General features: G+C 35.2%; 1 protein-coding gene across 1 annotated transcript in view; it reads left to right on the top strand.

The window, feature by feature from the left end:
- Positions 1 to 20283, top strand: part of LOC150104628 (mitogen-activated protein kinase-binding protein 1-like) — a 399663-nt gene that overhangs the window by 343192 nt on the left and 36188 nt on the right. The window contains exon 29 of the mRNA XM_090395826.1: positions 7157 to 7930. Within this exon, the coding sequence (XP_090251952.1) occupies positions 7157 to 7930 (774 nt within the window). The remainder of the gene's footprint in view (positions 1 to 7156; positions 7931 to 20283) is intronic.

Below are 20283 nucleotides of genomic sequence, written 5' to 3'. Positions count from 1 at the left end.
ATTATGTAGCAACTATCATGCAGTGTATATATATAGAGAGAGAAAGATTTTTTTCTTGCTCGGTCACATTATTTTAGTTATTTTTTTGCATGAATTTTTGTAGATTAAAAAAAAAAATTATAATTATCACAATAAGTTATAAACTTATACATATTCTATTTACATGTGCATACATTGTCACATTATGAATTCATATAATGGATTAGGTTCATATATGGTATAGCTGATGTGAGCTGTCCTGATAAAAATCCAGCTTATCAGTAAAAGTAACTGTCCATCTCCCTAATTTAGACACTGTTACATCTATACTCCAGTCTAGCAGGGCAGTAAAATTTCTATGATAATTATACTGGCATATCTAGTACTCATGTCATATCATACTTTAAGTCACTTAACCTTATGCTATTAGCACATTATTTCATTGAATTACACATATCCATTATCAATGTTACACAAATAAAATTGCAATATATTTTATGTCGATCATTTAATAAAATGAATTAAACAGTTGAATGATTCTGATATTTCATCGGTCATAGAAGCATCTTTAGGGGCACAACATATAGCACTTACACCAGCAATCCCATGCAAAATGAAGAACTGAATAAAGTCTAGCATTCTAGCTAACAAGAGTGTCCTCTGTGAAGTAGGGTGCCTAAGAATTTTCACAACCACATTTATTTGAATTGGGTTGGTATTTAAGAGCTGCTATATATGTTAAAAAAAATTCTCATCATGATCATAATGTTAATTACATATTGGTCTGTTCCAATCTCATTATCCATCTAATATCCTATTCTACTTGGCCTTCTCTTTCCATGAAAGTTAGTTTATTTGAAGTCAAGAAAAGGATAAGAGCTAGGTGTTTCTCTCACAGAGCAGTGAGTGAATGGAATAGTTTGATTTAGGGATAGTGAATGCATCTAGTGTAAATGAATTTAAGGAAAGGTATGACAGCTGGTTTGGGTGATTTATAGCCTCTCTTGATAAGTCCTTGACTCCATGTAGGTCTCAGATAATAATAATACAAGGGTGGTCTGAAAAGTTCTCAGCCTAACAATGAAAAAACGAATTTATAATTTCAAAATTATTTCTATTTTTCAACATAATATCCCTTAAGACTAATACATTTATTCCAGCGATGCTCCAATGCCATTATCCCATCCCTGTAGAGGTTCTCAGTAAGATCTGCAATATACCCCTCTACAGCTGCAATCACCTTGATTCGAAGAAAAATGCTGACCAGCAAGGAAAAGTTTTAGTTTTGGGAAGAGACAGAAGTCAGAGGGAGCCAAATCTGGGGAATAAGGTGGATGTTCCAACACTTCATAGTGCAGATCCCTTAATTTTCCCATTGACAAAACATCTTTGTGGGCAGGTACATTGTCCTGATGAAAGATGATTTTTTTCTTCTGCAAACTGGGTCTTTTCTCACGAATTTTTTTTTTTTGCCTAGTCTGGTTAAAAGATTACAATAATATTCCCTGGTTATTTTACCCTTTTCAAGATAATTAATAAACAAAATGCCTTTAGCATCCCAAAACACCGATGCCATGACCTTTCCTGCTGATGGAACTGATTTTGTCTTCTTTATTGGAAGTTTTTTTCCAATAAGACATGTAGTGATGAGAGCTTGCTCAACACACAAAATTAATTTTATTGTTAAAACGCTCCAAGCACTGTTAGATATTTTCATGCGAGTGTGTTTTTGATCTGCTGTGAACAAGCATGGCACCCATCTTGCGCAAAGCTTTTTCATATGCAATTCTTCATGTAAAATATATCCTACACCTTCTTTTGAAATGCCTATAGTCTCAGCAATTTGATGAACTTTGACTCGCCGGTCATCCAATACCATATAGTGCACTTGATCGATGATGTCTGGTGTTGTTGCACTTTTTTGGACGTCCTTCACGTAGTACATCTTCAAAGCTGGTATGGCCACGTTTAAACTCGGCCATAGTGTTTAACGCCATTCTTTTGGCATTAAACCTTCTTTTACAAAGAATTTTATAAATGCACGACACTCAATTTTATCTATTTCAAGGGATACAGACAACACTTTTGCTTCAGACAGCTGTATAAAACAAACTATACTTGATAGAATGACTTGCAATTTCACATGGATGCTTATGACAGATGTACCAACTTATAAAAAAAAAATCTTGCCAATAGTGTTGCCATCTATGGTCGAGGCAGAGAACTTTTCAGACCATCCTCGCAAGAAGAACGATGATGATAAGAATTATGGGTTTATACTATATTGGTCTATTCCAGTCTCATTATCCATCTGATATTCTCTTTTGAGGTCTGCTTGGCTTTCTCTTTCCAGTTAGTTTGTATTTTATTAATTGTTTAGGATATCGGGTGTTGCCCATTCCGTTTACACGTTCTACCCAATTTTGTTTGTAACAATTGTTTAGTTTTTCTTCTATTGATTTTATTTTAGTTCTTTTAAAATATCTTCATTCCTTTTTTTTTTTTTGTCTAATAATGTGTATTTTACAGTTCTTCTGATTAATCTCATTTCACTTGTTTTTATTCTTTGTTTTATCTTTTTTGTTTATTGCCCAAATTTTGTTGCCATATAACAATGTGAGGACTGCTAAAATATTGTATATTTTCAAGCATGCACAACATTTGGGTTGTGTTCTATTTATCAGGCTTATACTCTATAAAAAATGTTTAAGTTATTAATTTTATGTCTTTTTCTCCTTCATATGATATATCACATCCAAGAGAATTGAAAGTATTTACCTGATGGAAGTTTTTCCACTTGGTTATACTATAAATTAAAGATACCAAGAAATTATATACTTGGTTTAATCCTTCATCCAAGTGTAAGCAAACAAAGTTTGCACCTGAAATATAATCAGGACTGGGATAACTCGTATATAGAAGCTAATGACTTGATATCACTTGCCTTAATATACCATAATGCAAAGCACATATCCTTACAGGTATGTATAATACCAAGCATTATGGGAAGGGTCACTACTCAGACCAGTTTCGACATTTATTGAGGTCTCGTCAGTGGGAGCCTGACCCAGAGTTGATAATAAGGTTGAAGTAAAGCAGAAATCATATTTTCATATATGAGTTTGCCCCAGTCCTGATTATATTTCAGGCACAATCTTTATCTATGGTTATTTTCATTCCAAATTGTTCTACTATAATGTTTAAATTACATATTGCTCTTTGTAAATTGTCTTCCTTATCTGATATTACCTGCTCATCTGCATTAATAGCATATTTATTTATTGTGGAAAATTTCTATACCTGGGTTATTTAAAGCTTTCCACTGTATCATTATTATCCTGACCCCCCATGCAGTTCACAGACTCGTCTAGGAGGTCCCCTTTTGTCATACACACACACAGCTCATCAACTGTGCCTTAAACACATTCCAATTCTCTGCAGACACTACACTCTCAGGCAATGCATTCCAATCAATCAATCAGCTTGCAGGAATGACCTCTTGTTCTCCCCTCCCCAATCTCCCACTATTTTATGAAAAATCTCTTCATTGTTAATCCTATAACAGCCCTTATCAACTTGTACATCTCTCTCTATCGTATCACCTCCCCCCCCCTTCCTTCTATCCACCATATTCTGCAATAAATCCACTATATATTTTTGGGCAATTGCCTCTGAACCCTCTCCAACATCTCTGCATTCTTTTGAAAACTAGGTGACCAAATCTGTGCACAATAGTCGATATGTGGCCTAATCAGAGCTTTATATAGTGGAACCAGAATCTCCTTACTTCTACAAGTCAGTATTCTCTGCATCATTTCCAGAATTCATTATGTTGTCCTCCCAATTTTGGCAATTATGTCCTCTAAATTTTAGATCCTTATCCACCATCACCCGAAGATCTCTTATTTCCTCCATCTCCAACAATATATCCCCACCAAGAGTAAATTCTACATCTCATTTCATGAATATAAATACTAAAACATATTGAAGACAGAGGATATTCCAGTCTTACTCCTTGGTTTATAGATTGTTTTTCATTTATTGTTATTTCATTATCTTTGTTTATATTCAATATAGATTGTTTTTTCAGACATTTTTTCATTTATTTTTATTTCATTATCTTTGTATATATTCAATATTGCATGTAATAAAATATTAGGTATATTTATTCTTTTTAATATATCCAGCAGTATATATCTTTTTACTTTGTCAAATGCCTTTTCATAATCTATAAACAAAAGATGAGTTTCTAAATTAAATTCTCTTCTTTTCTCTATAAGTAGCTTTAAACAAAAAATCTGCATACATTTTGACATTCTAATAATATTCGGGGGGCATACACTCCAACAACTGTTAAATTTGGTTTATTTAATTTTAATCGTACTTCTAGTATTCTTTCATTCCAGTATGCATAATGAGTTATTTTTGCTTTAATTGATTTATGGATCCATATCATTATGCCAACTTTTGCACATATTGTTTAGCTACTTTCGACTATATATGATATGATAATTGGGTGTTTCTTTTTTGTTTCTGTAAAAACTGCAATTTCTATGTTTTCTTCGTTTAAAATTTTATCTAATTCTTCTTTATATGTTATGCTTCTAATGTTCCATGTGATATATTTCACCACATTTTTACTTTTTCAAAACTTGTTAAACTTTTCCAATTTGCAGCCTTTTCCCATGTTTTCCATCCGGCTTAGATTTCTTTGAGACTTGAAAGTAATATGTGTTTACCGATGTCAAGTTACTAGCATGACAATAATAGCACTGGGTGGGGGAGAGTAAAGAAGAGTAGAAGACCATTCTACAGATATACCAAGTGGGTATTGTAGAAAGTAAGTTCAGAGTTCAGGACTATCTCGGGTTTGCTATGTCCATACTCACCAATGCAAATCCTCCCCCCCCCCCCCAGCACACACACACACACACACACACACACACACACACACACACACACACTTTTAAACTTTTTGTGATGAAGTTTAGTAGTTTTCTTATACTTGATTCTGTGGGTGGTATCCAAGAATTGATCTGCTAGACCCTGTCTATAGTTATAACAGCAGATGTATTTCTTATTTCAGAATCAAATTTGAGTAACTTATGTTGTTGAAGCAACTCTTAAAAGCCAGCCTAATTTAAATAAATAGGGTTGTGAAACTCTCCAAGATATATACTTTTTTTTTTTGTGTTGGGTGCATACACGAGAGGTTGGTTGATCAACCTATAGTGTTATTATTATTATTATTATTATTACGGGCAACTCCAAGGAGTCCTTAGACTCATTGAGGGAGGCCCAACATCATATCGAGAACAACTATTCAACATTCACACAGTATCTATCATACTTCAACTTGAACTCATTTACAGTCATGGCACTCCCACAACAGGCTCTGGCAGCTTATTCCACTCATTTACCACTCTCCAAGTAAAAAACCTAGCTCTAACACCCTTGCTAACTACACTCTTACCAAGCTTCCATGGATGGCCCCTAGTCCTCCCACTACCAGTCCTATTCTCAAAAATATCTTCTGAATTAATTTTATAGAAACCCTTTAGTAATTTAAATGTCTCAATCATATCACCCCTTTTCTGCCTATCAACCAATTTCTGCAGCCCACAAATCTTCAACCTGTTCTCATAAGGTTCATTCCATAGTCCTGCTATTATCTTGGTCACTTGTCTCTGGATCCTCTCCACCTCCTCCTCCTCCTCATCGAGAAGAAACCCTGGCACCCATATCTGGACACAGTAGTCTAGATGGGGTCTTATCAAGGCTCGATACAGAGGAACAATAACCTGTTTGTCTCTGTTCATTAAAATATTTTTCAGCAACCAAGTGATTTGATGAGCTGATTTTTGCCACTTTTGCATTGTGTCCCCTAAACTTCAACTCCCTATCCACCAGCACTCCCAAATCCCTGGCCTCATCAATCTCCTGGAGTACAGTTCCACCAATGTGATATACTGCTGCTAATCTTTTGCCCCCCAAAATGCAAGACCTTACATTTTTCCACATTAAATTTACATCCATTCTCCTTAGCCCAGCCCTGCAAAATTTTGACATCCTGAGCATTCACCATTGCTCTACCTAACTTTGCATCATCCGCAAACAGATGCACAGTTCCTCTCAGATCCTTTCCTGTATTGTTAATGAACAAATTAAACAGTCGTGGTCCAAGAACAGAACCCTGCAGGACACCACTAGTCACAGGCCGTCTTTTAGACTCTACTCCTGAATAAACCACTCTCTCTGATATCTCTCCATCAGCCACCCTCCTATCCATCTCACCAACCCTATATCCATTCTCATATGCTGCAGTTTACTGATTAGAATTCCATGTGGTATCCTATCAAAGACTTTAGCAAGGTCCAGTAGAATCACAGCAGTCTTGGAACCTCCTTTATGCAGTGGAACTATTTTCCCCTCTTTCCACCCCCTTGGGACTAACCCAGACCCGAGACTCAAATTAAACAAAATGGTCAAAGGCACTGACAATCTTTAGCAGTTTCTCGTACAACACGAGCTGGTATAACCATCCAATCCCACAGTTGAATCGACATTGAGGTTTTGTAATAGACTATTCACCTCCACTTCATTCACCACAATTCCTGTATAAGCTGTTGGTTCTTCCATTTCTGCAATGTCACCACCTGGATGATATACTCTTGCAAAGTATGTTGGTACTATGGATAGGAAACTAATTTTTATATATCCTTTGTAACAACAAAGGCTTCTTATTAATATCTATAGAGGGCAAACCTCATGGCCAGCACTCTAAAAATCTTTTCAGTTCTACTTTAATTTATGTTGTATTCTATGTTGCAATTTATACTTTACTCCTGAAGATATCCAGTTCAATACTGATCTCAGTATTGAACTTGATTCAATACTGAGATACTCACGGTATCAGTTCAATACTCGCAATACTGATATTGCTAGCATTAATTGTGTTATTTAATGCTTTTTCATTCCAATAAACAGTCAACATAAAATTTCTAGAATCTAAGCCCAGTGCTTTACATTTTACTTAATTTGAAACAGTAAATTTCATCAATAAAAATAATAATAAAATTTAGAGTGTGCACTCTAATTCTTTTCTCCTTAAATGTGGAACTATGATTTTTAGAATATCTAGTTTAAATACCTATTTTTCCTTTTTTCCATCCTTTAGACACAAGCCATGTTTCAGCTCCACTGTGGACTCAGGCTAAAGAAAGAATGATGAACACAGATACTTCTAATGCACCTTATTCTCCACTTTCTGGTTTTGCACATGGAGGAAACATGATGCGCAGTGCTAGTGTAGGTACTTTAAACCGAACTAAGGAAATGACTTCTGAAGTGAATGAAACACCAAAAGTAGTATCAGTAACACCAACTAAAACACCTGTGCCTTTTCAGCGGAGTTTACAAAATACATCTAACTTGATCAAATCCTCATCATCTGCTAATGTACACAATCTTGGAAGAGGTTATTCTACAGTTCCACGTCGTCTTTCACTTACCGGCACAAATAGGTGGAAGCAGCATCAACAGTCAGATTCTTCTTCATCAGATGCATCTCCAACTGAAAATAAACCTAATGTGCTTGTTCCTCGTGGTTTAGTTGCACGTCGCTTGAAAGCATTTTGTAATGACACCTCATATACAAAAAATATTCAGGCAGATGCAAAATATCAGCATATGCTATTCAATGAAAATAAAATGGAAGAACTGCCTAAATCTAAAAGTGAATGGGACCTTAGTCATATTGATGATCATCAGCTCTCTTCCAAAAATTCTTCTTCAGAGACAACAGCTGAAAAAACTGATTTGTTATTATCAGAAAAATTTAAGAATCATCGAGAAAATATAAAAGACTTGGAAATTAGTCCTAAGGACTTACCTGTCAGAGACAACGGGCCATCAGATGTTTCCTCAACACATTTGATTTCTTCAATGCCTTGTAAGTATATGTTACATTTCTGAAGGCAGTAAGTTAGTAGAAAGCAGTTAGTATTGCCATCTTTAAAAAAATGACATATTAGGAACATAAACTTAAATTACTGTATTATTTTGTATGTGTCAGTGACACATACTAATTTTTATTAAGATATGGTTTGATTTTTTTAAGAAATGGACGTCTCAACTTTTTTAAATTGATTCCACCTATTATTATTCCTTGGCCTTATAACAGATGTTAAAGTATAGTAACAAAATTTGCCAAATTAACAGTAGTAAATCATCATTTTGGTACAGTGATCTCTCAACAGAAAGAAAAAGATCTAGACACTGTCATTTCCTAGGGAAGAGGATCAAGATCCTTTTACTTGATTATTTCTTGATAAACAAAAACTTGGCCATGCTGTTTGGATATTATGTTACCCAAAGCCAAACAAAAACTATCACTATCTTGCCCTTTTTCCTTCCACATTCTTTCTTTCTCTCTTCTTCTTTTTTGGTACAGTCTCTCTTCTTCTTCTTCTTCTTCTTTTCATATACATTGGAAAGTTCTTTCTGCTTTATGCCTCTTCTTCTTCTGGTACTTTCATGAGTATTCTGTTGAGCAGGCATTCCTTCACTTTTATCTAAACCTTTAAAAACATAAGTGACAGCTAGTCAATATCCAAGCAGCATGGTCCAGTTATAATCTGCTAAATGAAGTATCTAATGACCATAAAGAACAGGAAGTAAAGAAACATATTCGTATTTGTCGGGCTTGCCAGAAGTCCCATACGTACAGGACTGTCCCGGTCGAATTTTGTTCTTCCATATTGTACTTGTAGAGACAGCATAATGTCCTGTATTTTAATGAAAAGATAAAATTATAAATATTATGTTAAGCAATTATAACTTTCAATATTCTTTTTGAATAATCAAACTTAAATTGATTTGTAAGCCATAAAAACTGACAATTTGAGGAAATTAATTGTGTTTACAGTTTACGGCAGCGATGGTCCCTTTCATTGGTCACTTTTTATTTAATATAAGCATTTTATTTCTAATTCTGTACAGATATATTGCATTTGCTTATTTTCAAACAGTTCTTATTTGGACATTTTGCAGTGCGGTATTGGTACAGTACGTGGATGTTATTTCAATAATTATTAAAAAATAATACCTCACCTTTTCCGAATGTGTGATATTTGGTTAATACATAAAATATATAATTGGAAAAATCTGGAGAAAAGGGCAAGCTAATAATTATGGTAAGTATTTATTATTATTATTATTACACTCCATGGAGCCCTTAGATTCATTGAGAGAGGCTGTTGTAAAGAACAGTATGTCAGAAAGTTTTAAAAATAATTAAAGTTGAGCAGCTTTTACAGGTAAATTGTAGAGTGAACTATGCAAACATTACTGAAGAACATTTGAAGCAGTTTGAAAACAAAAACCAAACCATGGAATCTCATTGGCAAACTCTGTAAAAGACATTGATTAATTCAGCTAGGGAAGTATGTGGTGAAGTTGTCTGAAAGGATAGATAAAGAACACATGTGGAACAAAAGAAGTTTAAAGAAGCAGTCCTGGAAAAGAAGAAAGCATACCAAAAGTTCCTAGCAAATGATTTGACACATGCCTTAAAGAATACAGAGAAAAATCTAAGAGAACTAAGCTGTGCATTCTTACTTTGGTAAGAATATAGAAATAAATATCAGGAAGATGTCAAAATGTTCTGGTGGCTATTGAAGAACTTAGAAATGGAGGAAAGAGAACTGTAAAAGAAATCAAAGATGATAAAGGTGACATGAAAATTGAAGCCAATTGGAAAAAGGATATCCTAGATGTCTTGGAGTAATTACTTTGAAAGACTGCTAAACTAACCAAGCAGTGATAGAACTGTACTAGAAAATTTCAAGAGGAATACATAGCAATACTTGAGGTAAATGCCATCAGAAACTTGAAATGTGGAAAAGCAGCTGGAATAGATGATATTCAATCAGAAATGCTTAAGCCTGGAGGTATAAATGTTTTGCAGTGGCTACACTGCATAATTCAGAGAGCCTAGACAGAAGTTTGAATTCCCAATGATTGGAATAGAGCTCTCATAGTAGCCAAAAATAGGGAATAAAGCTCAATGTGAGAATTACAGAGGAATTTCTCTACTGAGTGTTCCAGGTAAGATTTATGCAAGCATACTTCAAAGGGTGTCTGCATGGTTAGCCTAGTGGCTATGCTCTTTGCAACCATATGCCTGGGGAAGGAGTGTCCTGGGTTCGATTCCCGTCGACGACGTGAGGAACTTAAGGATCTTCCTCAGCCATAGCCAAGTTAGCCCGGTCCTGGGTGTGGACAGTAGGGTTTTTTCCACCAGTTTATCTGGGGTTTTTCATCCGGTAAGCAGGCAAACCGGCCCCGTGAACACACACACACGGATTACAGTTAGGAATACTTAGAGGCATAGGGTTGACCTTCTTATCATCGTATTTCAGTTACAAAATCCAAGCATGCTTGGAAGATTGTGGGCCTTAAAGGCCTGTTAAAGCCATTGGGATAGGGATACTTCAAAAGGTGTTGAGAAAGATTATGGAAGAGAAATTTGGAAAAGAACAAGCAGGTTCAGGGCAAATAGGGGTCGTCAAGATCAGATTTTCACTTTAAGATAAATAGTTGAGAAATCATGTGAATATGACAAGATCTGTATTTAAGTTTTTGTAGATCTGGAAAAGGCTTTCAACAAGGTGCCTAAAGAAAACTTTTTCAAAGCATTACAATTATATGGGGTGAATGGAACATTATACAGAGCAATACTATATTGAAGTTGTCAGTCAGCAGTTAGAATTAAAGATAATACAGGAAGATGGTTTGATGTAAAATCAGGGGTAATACAAGGATGCACACCATCTCCATTCTTATTCATCATCTATATGGATCACATTATGAAAGAAAGTGGTATCAAGCCTGATATTAGAATTGGTGATATCAAACTTAGCTCGGTTTTATGCAGATGATGTACTCCTAAGCACATCTAGTGCCTGGATTCACTAACTAAAGTGAATAACAGCTGCAACAAATTTGGCATTAAAATCAATAAAAAGACCAAAACTGTGAAAATAGGAAGGTGCATAGAAAACTTCAGCTGTATTCTGAATGGAGATCCTATAGAACAAGTAAAATATTTCAGCTATTTAGGCACAGTTTTTAGTGAGGATGGCAGGTTAAATCTGGAAATAAACAGAATAAACAGAGCTGGTATGGTGGGTAGCCAGCTGAAGAAAGTTGTATAGAATAAGAGACATTGGCAAAAACACCAAACTAGCAGTATACAATACAGTGTTCAAACCAGTTTTATGCATCTGAGAGTTGGTTAGAAATAAAGCACTTAATCAAAGATAAGATATCACCGATATGAGGGTTCTGAGAAAAATTAGAGAAGTGAATCAATGGCACAATCATATTAAAAATAAAGATGTTAAAAAGAACTTGATACTGTTAGCATTCAAGAATGTGAAAGCAGAGCTAATCTAAGATTATGTGGTCAGTTAAATAGAGTGATTGAGTGAGAAAAATGTTAGCAAAACAGGAGTTTGATATAAGATGGCAGGAAAGAGAGACACAAAGGAAGACCAAAGTCTAAATGGATTGATCCAGTCAGCAGTGCCTTAGAAGAATGAAATGTTAGATACAATATTTGGAGTGCTCAAAAGTACTAGACTAATTTGGAAGAAAAACTGTGGATAGGAGAGTAGTAATAATGTAAACTTGATCATGTAGTGTTCTCACTACATGATCAAGTTTCCATTAACCTGAACATACTCCTTGGGGGTACATAACAGGAAACTGATGATGATGATATATGGTATATATCATATAAGAATGAAAAAATATCAATATTTAAAAATTTGTTAAGGTAAATGATATAATAGATAACCTATCTATGCCAGCTTCGTTATATGGAACCTGAAAATAAAAAAAAGAGATAAACAAAATATGCATAAACGAAAGTTTTCAGGAAAAAGAGCTGGAGAAAGAAGAAGACTGCACAATGGAAAATACTCATGTGCAAAATTTCAGTTTTCTAGTATCACAAGAAACTTAAATTTCTGATCTGTCAGCCAGTCTTAGACTTACCTAACAGTGTTCATATATATATATATATATATATTATATATATATATAGTATATATATATATATTATATATATATATATATATATCAGTGGCATTACGTGCCTATTTCAGTTGGGTGTGCTGTCATGGCTTATGCAACCCACACTACACTATTCACATTGGTTTGACTGTATGATTGCATTTTTATCGATATATGAAAGTTTTAAGAGTGTACAGCATGTTAATACTCATCTTAATTGGTCTAATGCAATTAATTGTATGATAACTTTGAATACTTGAATTTATCAATTAATTGTAACCAAATCTGCACAGAGTGGGGGACAATGTATTTGTCCCCCACTCTGTTTGTTTTAAGATACTGTATATTAGAAAACAATAATGAAGGAGAATTTTATATTTGGTTGGTATATTTGAATTACTCAAAGGTGTAAAATTTGGAAGAGGACAAAGCTTACCGCCTTTGACTACAATACTGTTTACCACTGTAAATATGGGCAAAAAAGTTATAAATTTATTGTAAATTATATATTAAAACTTGTCTGCATTATATATATAAAACTTGCCTGCCACATAAGTTCACACTTCACACACACAAAACAAATGAAACTCAGAAAACAAAACAGCATCTAATGACAAATAACAATGCTCAATCGGATTGGTTGACACAATAACCAATCACGGCCTCTGGGTGCTATTGTCTAAGAGCTCAGCCTGCCTTGCCTTCTGAGTGGCTTAAAACTACTAGAACACCAAGAATTTGACCTGCTGTGCCATCTGTACATCTTTTTGAAGGGCTCAAAAGTGTTTGTGTTTTAAACACACACCTGGGCTATTTTTGTGAATGTGTTGCAATGTTTACGTGTTGAAAGTGCCCTCTTCATGAAGCATTAATATATTGTGTTTAGTTTTAGGAATTACCAAAAGTCTGGAAACAATTGGGAAGTCTTTAACGGAAGAAATGCAAAATGCAAATATATGCAATAAATGCAAAAATGTGATATTGCTATTTGAGGGATGAGCACTGTACACCTAACACACTCTGAATATTCGCCCCTGATATATATATATATATATATATATATATACACACACACAGGAATATCTCGATTATTGCGGTTATTGTTGCCACAAAAAATACCGCAATAATCGAAATCCGCGATAATCAGGATAAATAATGCGTGTAAAATGGGTGATCAATGCCAAGGATTTTTCAAATCTATTAATTAAATTTTATATATCAAGTAAAAAAGAAATGTGTTAAACGTGCTAAGTAAAAAATTAAGGTTCATTAAGAAAAAACAAGATTATTCTTTAATCTTTATTTATATATAAGAAGATACATACAGTACATACAATTATTCTTTCTTGGATAAAAATTGGTGTAGAGTTGTCTGGTGGAATTTTTTTTTCTTTTTTCTTCGTATATAACTTGGTAGCAACGGATGGAATTTTCAATTTCCTGACGAACTTTCAGTGATCGCTCGAGATTAGGATCACCGTTCAAAATTTTTTCTTTAAAATTTTCAGCAATTCTAAACATTTCGTATATTTCTTTGAGGGTAAATTTTTTGGATGCCAAGTCAATTTGAGCATCGTAAGCACGTTCTCTATCGAGGTTAATTAGGTCTTCATCATCCAGCTCCTTATCATGTGACTGAAGCAGGTCCTGAACATCACCTTTTCAATTTCTTTTTGTCCTAGATCGAAGCCCTAGAATTTTGCAGCGTGGTCTAAAATATGGTGAGCAGTTGATTCATTTAGACCATACTTTCTTGCAATTTTGGCTTTGGTTATGCCTGCTTCATACTTATTTATCATATGCAACTTATCTTCTGAGCTGATCATTCTCTGTTTCTTCTTGATAGCTGTAGACTTGAAATCATCCTTGTTTCTTTTAGCATTCATTGTAGGGGTAAATAACAAGAGAAATAAATATCCACATGTACTTCAGGCAAGGTTGGATAGTTACTGGTAAGTGGTGAGAAAGTGCCGTCGGATAAAAACGAAGCACTACACGAGAGTGATACCTGGAGAATGGCGACTCGAACTGGTTGCATATGTAGTGGGCTACATCTCGCAGCCACGATAATTCGAATTTGGAGCGCAATAATTGGAATTTTGGTATCAAATTATAAACCGCTATAAACCGAGAATCGTGATAATCAAGGTATTCCTGTATATGTATATATATTTTATTATATATATATATATATATATATATATATCTTAAATAACATTCTCAGTGCCTTTCATGGAACACAACTCAATTTTACTCCAACTGACCTCATAACATGAAAATATCCCAGATTGACTCTCACCTGTTATTTGAACAAAACTAATGACTGCTGTACATGAATCTATTGACTCAGTTCCAACCATCAACTCAAAGAGGACAAAAAAAATCATTGACTAAAGTTCAAGTCAGGGCCAGTTGAAAAAAACCATGGATTGCTGGTCCAAGAACACCAAGTGCTTAGGAATATGAACAAAGTTTAATATGCACTTAAAACTATTGAAATACAGTGGGAGATAAAAAAAAAACAACAACAACTTCATTCCTTAAAAGTAGAGGAGCAGACACTATGAAAAACAACTAAAGCTCCATATGCACCAACTGTAACCCCCCCCCCCCCAAGAATTCAAGGTGGATGTGATTTGGTTTACCATGATGCAGACAAAGTTGAAACTTTTGTCATCAGTGTGGTCCAAACCATACCCATGTGATCTAAACTTCATCAGTAAAGTACACACACACACATGGATACATTGTATAATAAAATGCATAGATACTCTCATCCAACTGACATCACCTGCAAAAGGTGCATAAAATCATCACCAAATTTAAGAATAGGAAGGCACCAGATCCAGATGGTATTTCTAACAAAAATCATATAAAAACTTGCTGCATACCATAATACAGATTGTCATCATCATCATCATCGAATTCCTGCCATGTACCCTCAAGGGGTGTACAGGATATGACAGTACTACATGAAAAAATTACATCATTACTAACTTCCTATCTACAATTTTCCTCCAAATCAGTCTGTTACTTGTCAAGACTCCAACTTTATCAGATCTTATATTTCTGTCATCTAAGGCACTTTGTACCGTATCAATCCACCTATATCTTGGTCTTCCTCTGGGTCGTTTTCCTGCCAACCTGGCAGAGAACACTTGTTTTGCTAATCTTTCCTCTCCCATTCTATTTAAATGACCATACCACCTGAGATTAGCTCTGCTAACGCATTCATGGATGCTGACAATGTCAAGTTCTTTCCTAATATCCTCATTTTTAATATGATATTGCCATTGATGCCATCTGTTCATGCCTCGAATCTTTCTCAGGACTCTCATATCTGCGGTCTCTAGTCTTTGGTCAAGTGTTTTACTTCTGACCCAGCTCTCAGATCCATAAGTTAAAACTGGTTTGAACACTGTCTTGTATACAGCTAATTTAGTGTTCTGACTAATTTCTCTCTTACTCCATATGAATTTATTCAATTCACTTCCCACCATACCAGCTTTGCTGATTCTGTTGTCTATTTCTATATTTAATTTACCATCTTCAGTAAAAATCGTGCCTAAGTAGCTGAAATGTTTTACTTGTTCCACAGGTTCTCCATTCACAACACTGTTGACATTTTCAATGATTCTGCCTATTTTCATTGTCTTTGTCTTTTTATTGCTGACCTTCTTACCATATCTATTACAACAGCTATTGAATTTAGTCAGAGAATCTTGCAGACTTGTAGCGGATTTATTTAGAAGTATAACATCATCTGCATAAAGCAAAGAGCTGACATTAACATCTCGAATTTTGATATCAGGTTTAATACCACTTTCCTTCATAATGTGATCCATATAGATAATGAATAACAGAGGGGATAATGTACATCCTTGTCTCACACCAGATTTAACATTAAACCATCTTCCTGTACTTCCTTCAATTCTAACTGCTGACTTACAACTCAAATAAAGACGAAGTATTGCTTGATATAATGCCCCATTGACACCATATAACTGCAGTGTATTGAATAGCTTCTCTCTTGGCACCTTGTCATATGCCTTTTCCAAATTAACAAAACTTAAATACAGATCTTTGTTATATTCCCAGGCTTTCTCGACTATTTGTCGTAAAGTGAAGATCTGATCCTGACAGCCTCTATTTGGCCTGAATCCAGCTTGTTCTTCACCAAGCTTTTCTTCCACAATTCTTCTCAACCGTTTCTCAAATATACTTGCATAGATCTTGCCAGGAACACTCAGTAGGGAAATACCTCTGTAGTTCTCACATTCAGTTTTATTTCCCTTTTTATATATGGGTACTATGAGAGCTCTACTCCAATCATCGGGAATTCGTCCCTCTGTCCAGGCTTTCTGAACTATACAGTGCAGCCACTGTAAGAATTTTATACCCCCATACTTCACCATTTCTGGTCGAATATCATCTACTCCTGCTGCCTTTCCACATTTCAAGCCTTTGATGGCTTTTTCTACTTCAAGTATGGATATGTATTCCTGACTGTATGCCTGTTGAGTGTGTTTTACCACTGTGCTATTACTGCTTGTTGCATTTAGCAATTTTTCGAAGTAATTACTCCATACTCCAAGGATATCTTTTTCTCCTGTTTTCATGTCACCTTTATCATCTTTAATTCCTTTCAACACTCTTTCCTCCATTTCTGAGCTTCTTCAACAACCTCCAGAATATTTTGACACTTTCTTGATATTTATTTTCTATGTTTTTGCCAAAGTCCTTCCATGACTTTTGTTTAACTAGTTTTACACAGTGTTTAGCTTTCTTACATTTGTCTCTGTATTCTCTAAGACCACAAGCTGACTTATTTGCCAGGAACTTTTGATATACCTTCTTCTTTTCCTTCACTGCCTCTTTAACTTCCTGTGTCCACCAGGGAGTTCCGAGTTTTTTATCCTTGCACACAACCTCACCACATGCTGGCTGAATCAATCAATGTTTTCTTCAGAGTTTGCCACTGAATCTCCAAGGCTTGATTCCTGTTCTCAAACTCTTTCATTTTCTTTTCAATAATCTTTCTGTATTTTAGTCTACAGCTCACATCTGAGAGCTGCCCAACTTTTATTCGCTTTAAAACTTTCTTACATGTTATTCTTTTCAATATGAAATTCAATTTTATCCTGCTCAAGACTAAATAGTGATCACTTCCAATTTCAAATCCTCTGTACACTCTAGTGTCCTGCACCAGCGAGTAAACATCACTATCAACAATAACAAAGTCAATGAGACTTTTCTTATTCCTAGCCTCTTCTCTCCATGTGAATTTGTGCACATTTTTATGTTGGAACATGATGTCAGTAATAACCAGTCCATGTCCTGAGCAGAAATTCAACAGATATTTGCCATTATTATTAGCTTTGCTCTTTTCACTAAATTTTCCCAAAATATTTTTATATTTCTGACAATCATTTCCTACTCTGCTATTTAGATCTCCAACAAGGAACAACTTTTCCTTTTTCATTGTGTCAGTTGCGTTTTCTAACGCATCAAAAAATTCCTCCACTTCTACCTTAGTAGAACCTTCTGTGGGACCATAGGCACAAATAAGTCTCATTGTCCAGTTCCCCATTCTCATATTTGTCCAGATTACTCTACTTGAGACTGACTGCCATTCAAGAAGATTAGCCTCGTATTTTGTGTTGAGTACTATGGCTACTCCTTTTCCTTGATTGTCATTGCCTGAATATAACATTTTTTATTTATTGCTCAGAAATATCTCACCAGTTGTGGTCTTTTTTGTTTCAGTCACCCCTATTATGTCGATCTGGTACTTATCTAATTCCTCAGCTAGCTCCATTCTTTGCCATTCAGGCTTCTTATGTTGATATTACCAATCTTTAACTCTGGTGATGTTGAGTTGGGGTTTGTTTTCAGATTTGGTCCAGTAGCTGACTTTTCGCTGTTTGCCCTGGTTCCCTGGCGAAAACAACTGGGGCCTCGTTTAACCGGGCGATGCCCCAGCCGGCATGAAATTTTGTGATGTTGTACCATCATTTTTTTATTTGTTTTAACCAATAAGAATACAATTTGGTCGGGTAAATCCCAAATTGCCAGGCCATCCTTGTTCATTCAGTATCCAAGTAGATACCTAACAGGGTGCATCACGAGAAGGTGAGGATTGGACATTAGGTCAGAAGCCCTGGTCGGTTCTCCGCATTCCTTTAAAGGCTATGTGGAGGTCTCCTCTCAGTTATACAGCTTTGACCCTTAAGCACCCCTAATACAGATTTTTGCTATTATTAATGCAATGAGATATCACTACTTCCTAGCATGATGGAAAATAGATGACAATCTTAATACCAAAACAGGACAAGCAGCACAGTTCCCTAAACTATCACACAATCAGCTTGCTCTCCAACCCAGATAAAAATACCTGAGAGGAACATGACTGCAGAAGGTCACTAATGAACTAAATCGAATCCCCCTGATGAGCAGTTTGGATTTTGGAAGAAACACTCAACTGAACAAGTTCTGAGAACTGTAGAGAACATCAGTGTAGGAACCAACTAAAAGTTGCACACAAAGATAATCTTTCTGGAAATTGCCAGAGCATTCAACAAAACGAACAATGGACTTCATTTCAGAGTCCTGGAGGCCAAATTTCTACTAGGATGTCAAACTTATTAAATCCTACTACAGCAATAACTAATTTCCAGTGACGCTTCATGAAATCAGATTTTGTGAGTGGAAATCACAGCAGGTGTCCCCTGGAGCATCCTGTTATCATCTCTGCTTTTCACCATCTGTGTGGATGACACCCCATGAATAGTTGCCACTGCAATGGGCCTGCATGCACATGATACACAGCAATAACGTTACGCTCCCCTCTACCCTAGTTTAACCAAAGAAAAGCTGAAAAACATTATCTCAGAGCTAGAATATGTATTAAGAAAATGGCACAGGCAAGAGCACTCCAATGCTTTTCACAAGAAGATGAGTGATATCCCCAGAAGGCAAAGTGTCGTGTTTGGCACCCCACTTCATGACAATCAGTAGAGCCAAATACTAAGGGTACAACTAGAGAAAGGGACTTGTTTTTTTTTTCTCTGTAATCAGCTGTTTCAGTTATTTTATTAATCATTATGTCTGCTCAGCTGAGCTATATATATATGTTACATTTATGTAAAGATTTTTACTCCAAATGTTAAGTAATTACACACGAGTTCATTCTGATTGGTGCAATGACTTTAAACTCTATTTCTTTTAGCATCCAGAAAATCGCTGACTCAAGACTAAATAAAAATATATATACATGTATATACATTTAAGGAAACTAAAACATTATATACACTTTTAATAAAATTACATAAATAACTACTAAATTAATTGGATCTAAGGTCTTCTAAAATATAAGTCTACACTTTAGAAATTTTCTTATCTTAAAAGAATACAATCATTCACTCTCTGACTCTTTCTATAAAACTGGTTTGTTTAACATATACTTAATCATGTCTTCCAGACTTACTTGGTTACACAACAACAAATGTTCATCAGAGTCGGTGTTCTTGTTAGGCTCTTTCCTGAAAACATAAAATTTACTTCTTCTTTTCCATGGGATTCTTTTTTATCCCCCCTTATGCAGCATACAATATTATTCCTCCTGTCTCACTTGAGTACAAATATTCTTACCTCTCACAATTCAGTATAGCTCAAATTATTGATTTATGTACCAGAGAAAGAAATTTCTTCTACTACTTCATAAACGACATATCTAAGTAGAGTTCTTCATGTTAAATCACTTTATAGAAAATCGTCGACAGTCTTAACTCTTCCAGTTTAAAGATTCAAAGTGCTACGAATCCTTTTCGGAATATTCTATTAATATTCTCCCGACTGTCACGCTTTCTTAAAAACTTCCTAAGAACAAAATTCTCTGGTTGCAGTTCTCCAATTTCCATTTTCTTTCTCTCTCTCTCTCTCTCTCTCTCTCCCCTTGTTTTCCTCCATTCCCCAGATACTGAACTGTCAGTTATCAATCACCAATCAAACTCCTTGGTAAGCACGCACACTCCATGTAAATGGCAAGCAAAAAGTCGTGTAATGGCGAGAGAGTGACTGAAGTAAGATGGCGGTTCGCGTGTTAGTGTTTCGTGTCGTGTATTTTTGATGGTGAATTGTGAATTTGACTGATATGTTTTTAGAGATTTATGCTTATTCATTAATAATATCAGTTAATTACTTGCTGCCATAAACAGGCACTTTATT

This window comes from Typopeltis vanoorti, chromosome 7 (assembly GCF_054136105.1).
Source record: "Typopeltis vanoorti isolate ZY-2024b chromosome 7, IOZ_Tvanoo_1.0, whole genome shotgun sequence".
NCBI classification, from domain to species: Eukaryota; Metazoa; Arthropoda; class Arachnida; order Uropygi; family Thelyphonidae; genus Typopeltis; species Typopeltis vanoorti.
This window is presented reverse-complemented; position numbering and strand designations above follow the sequence as displayed.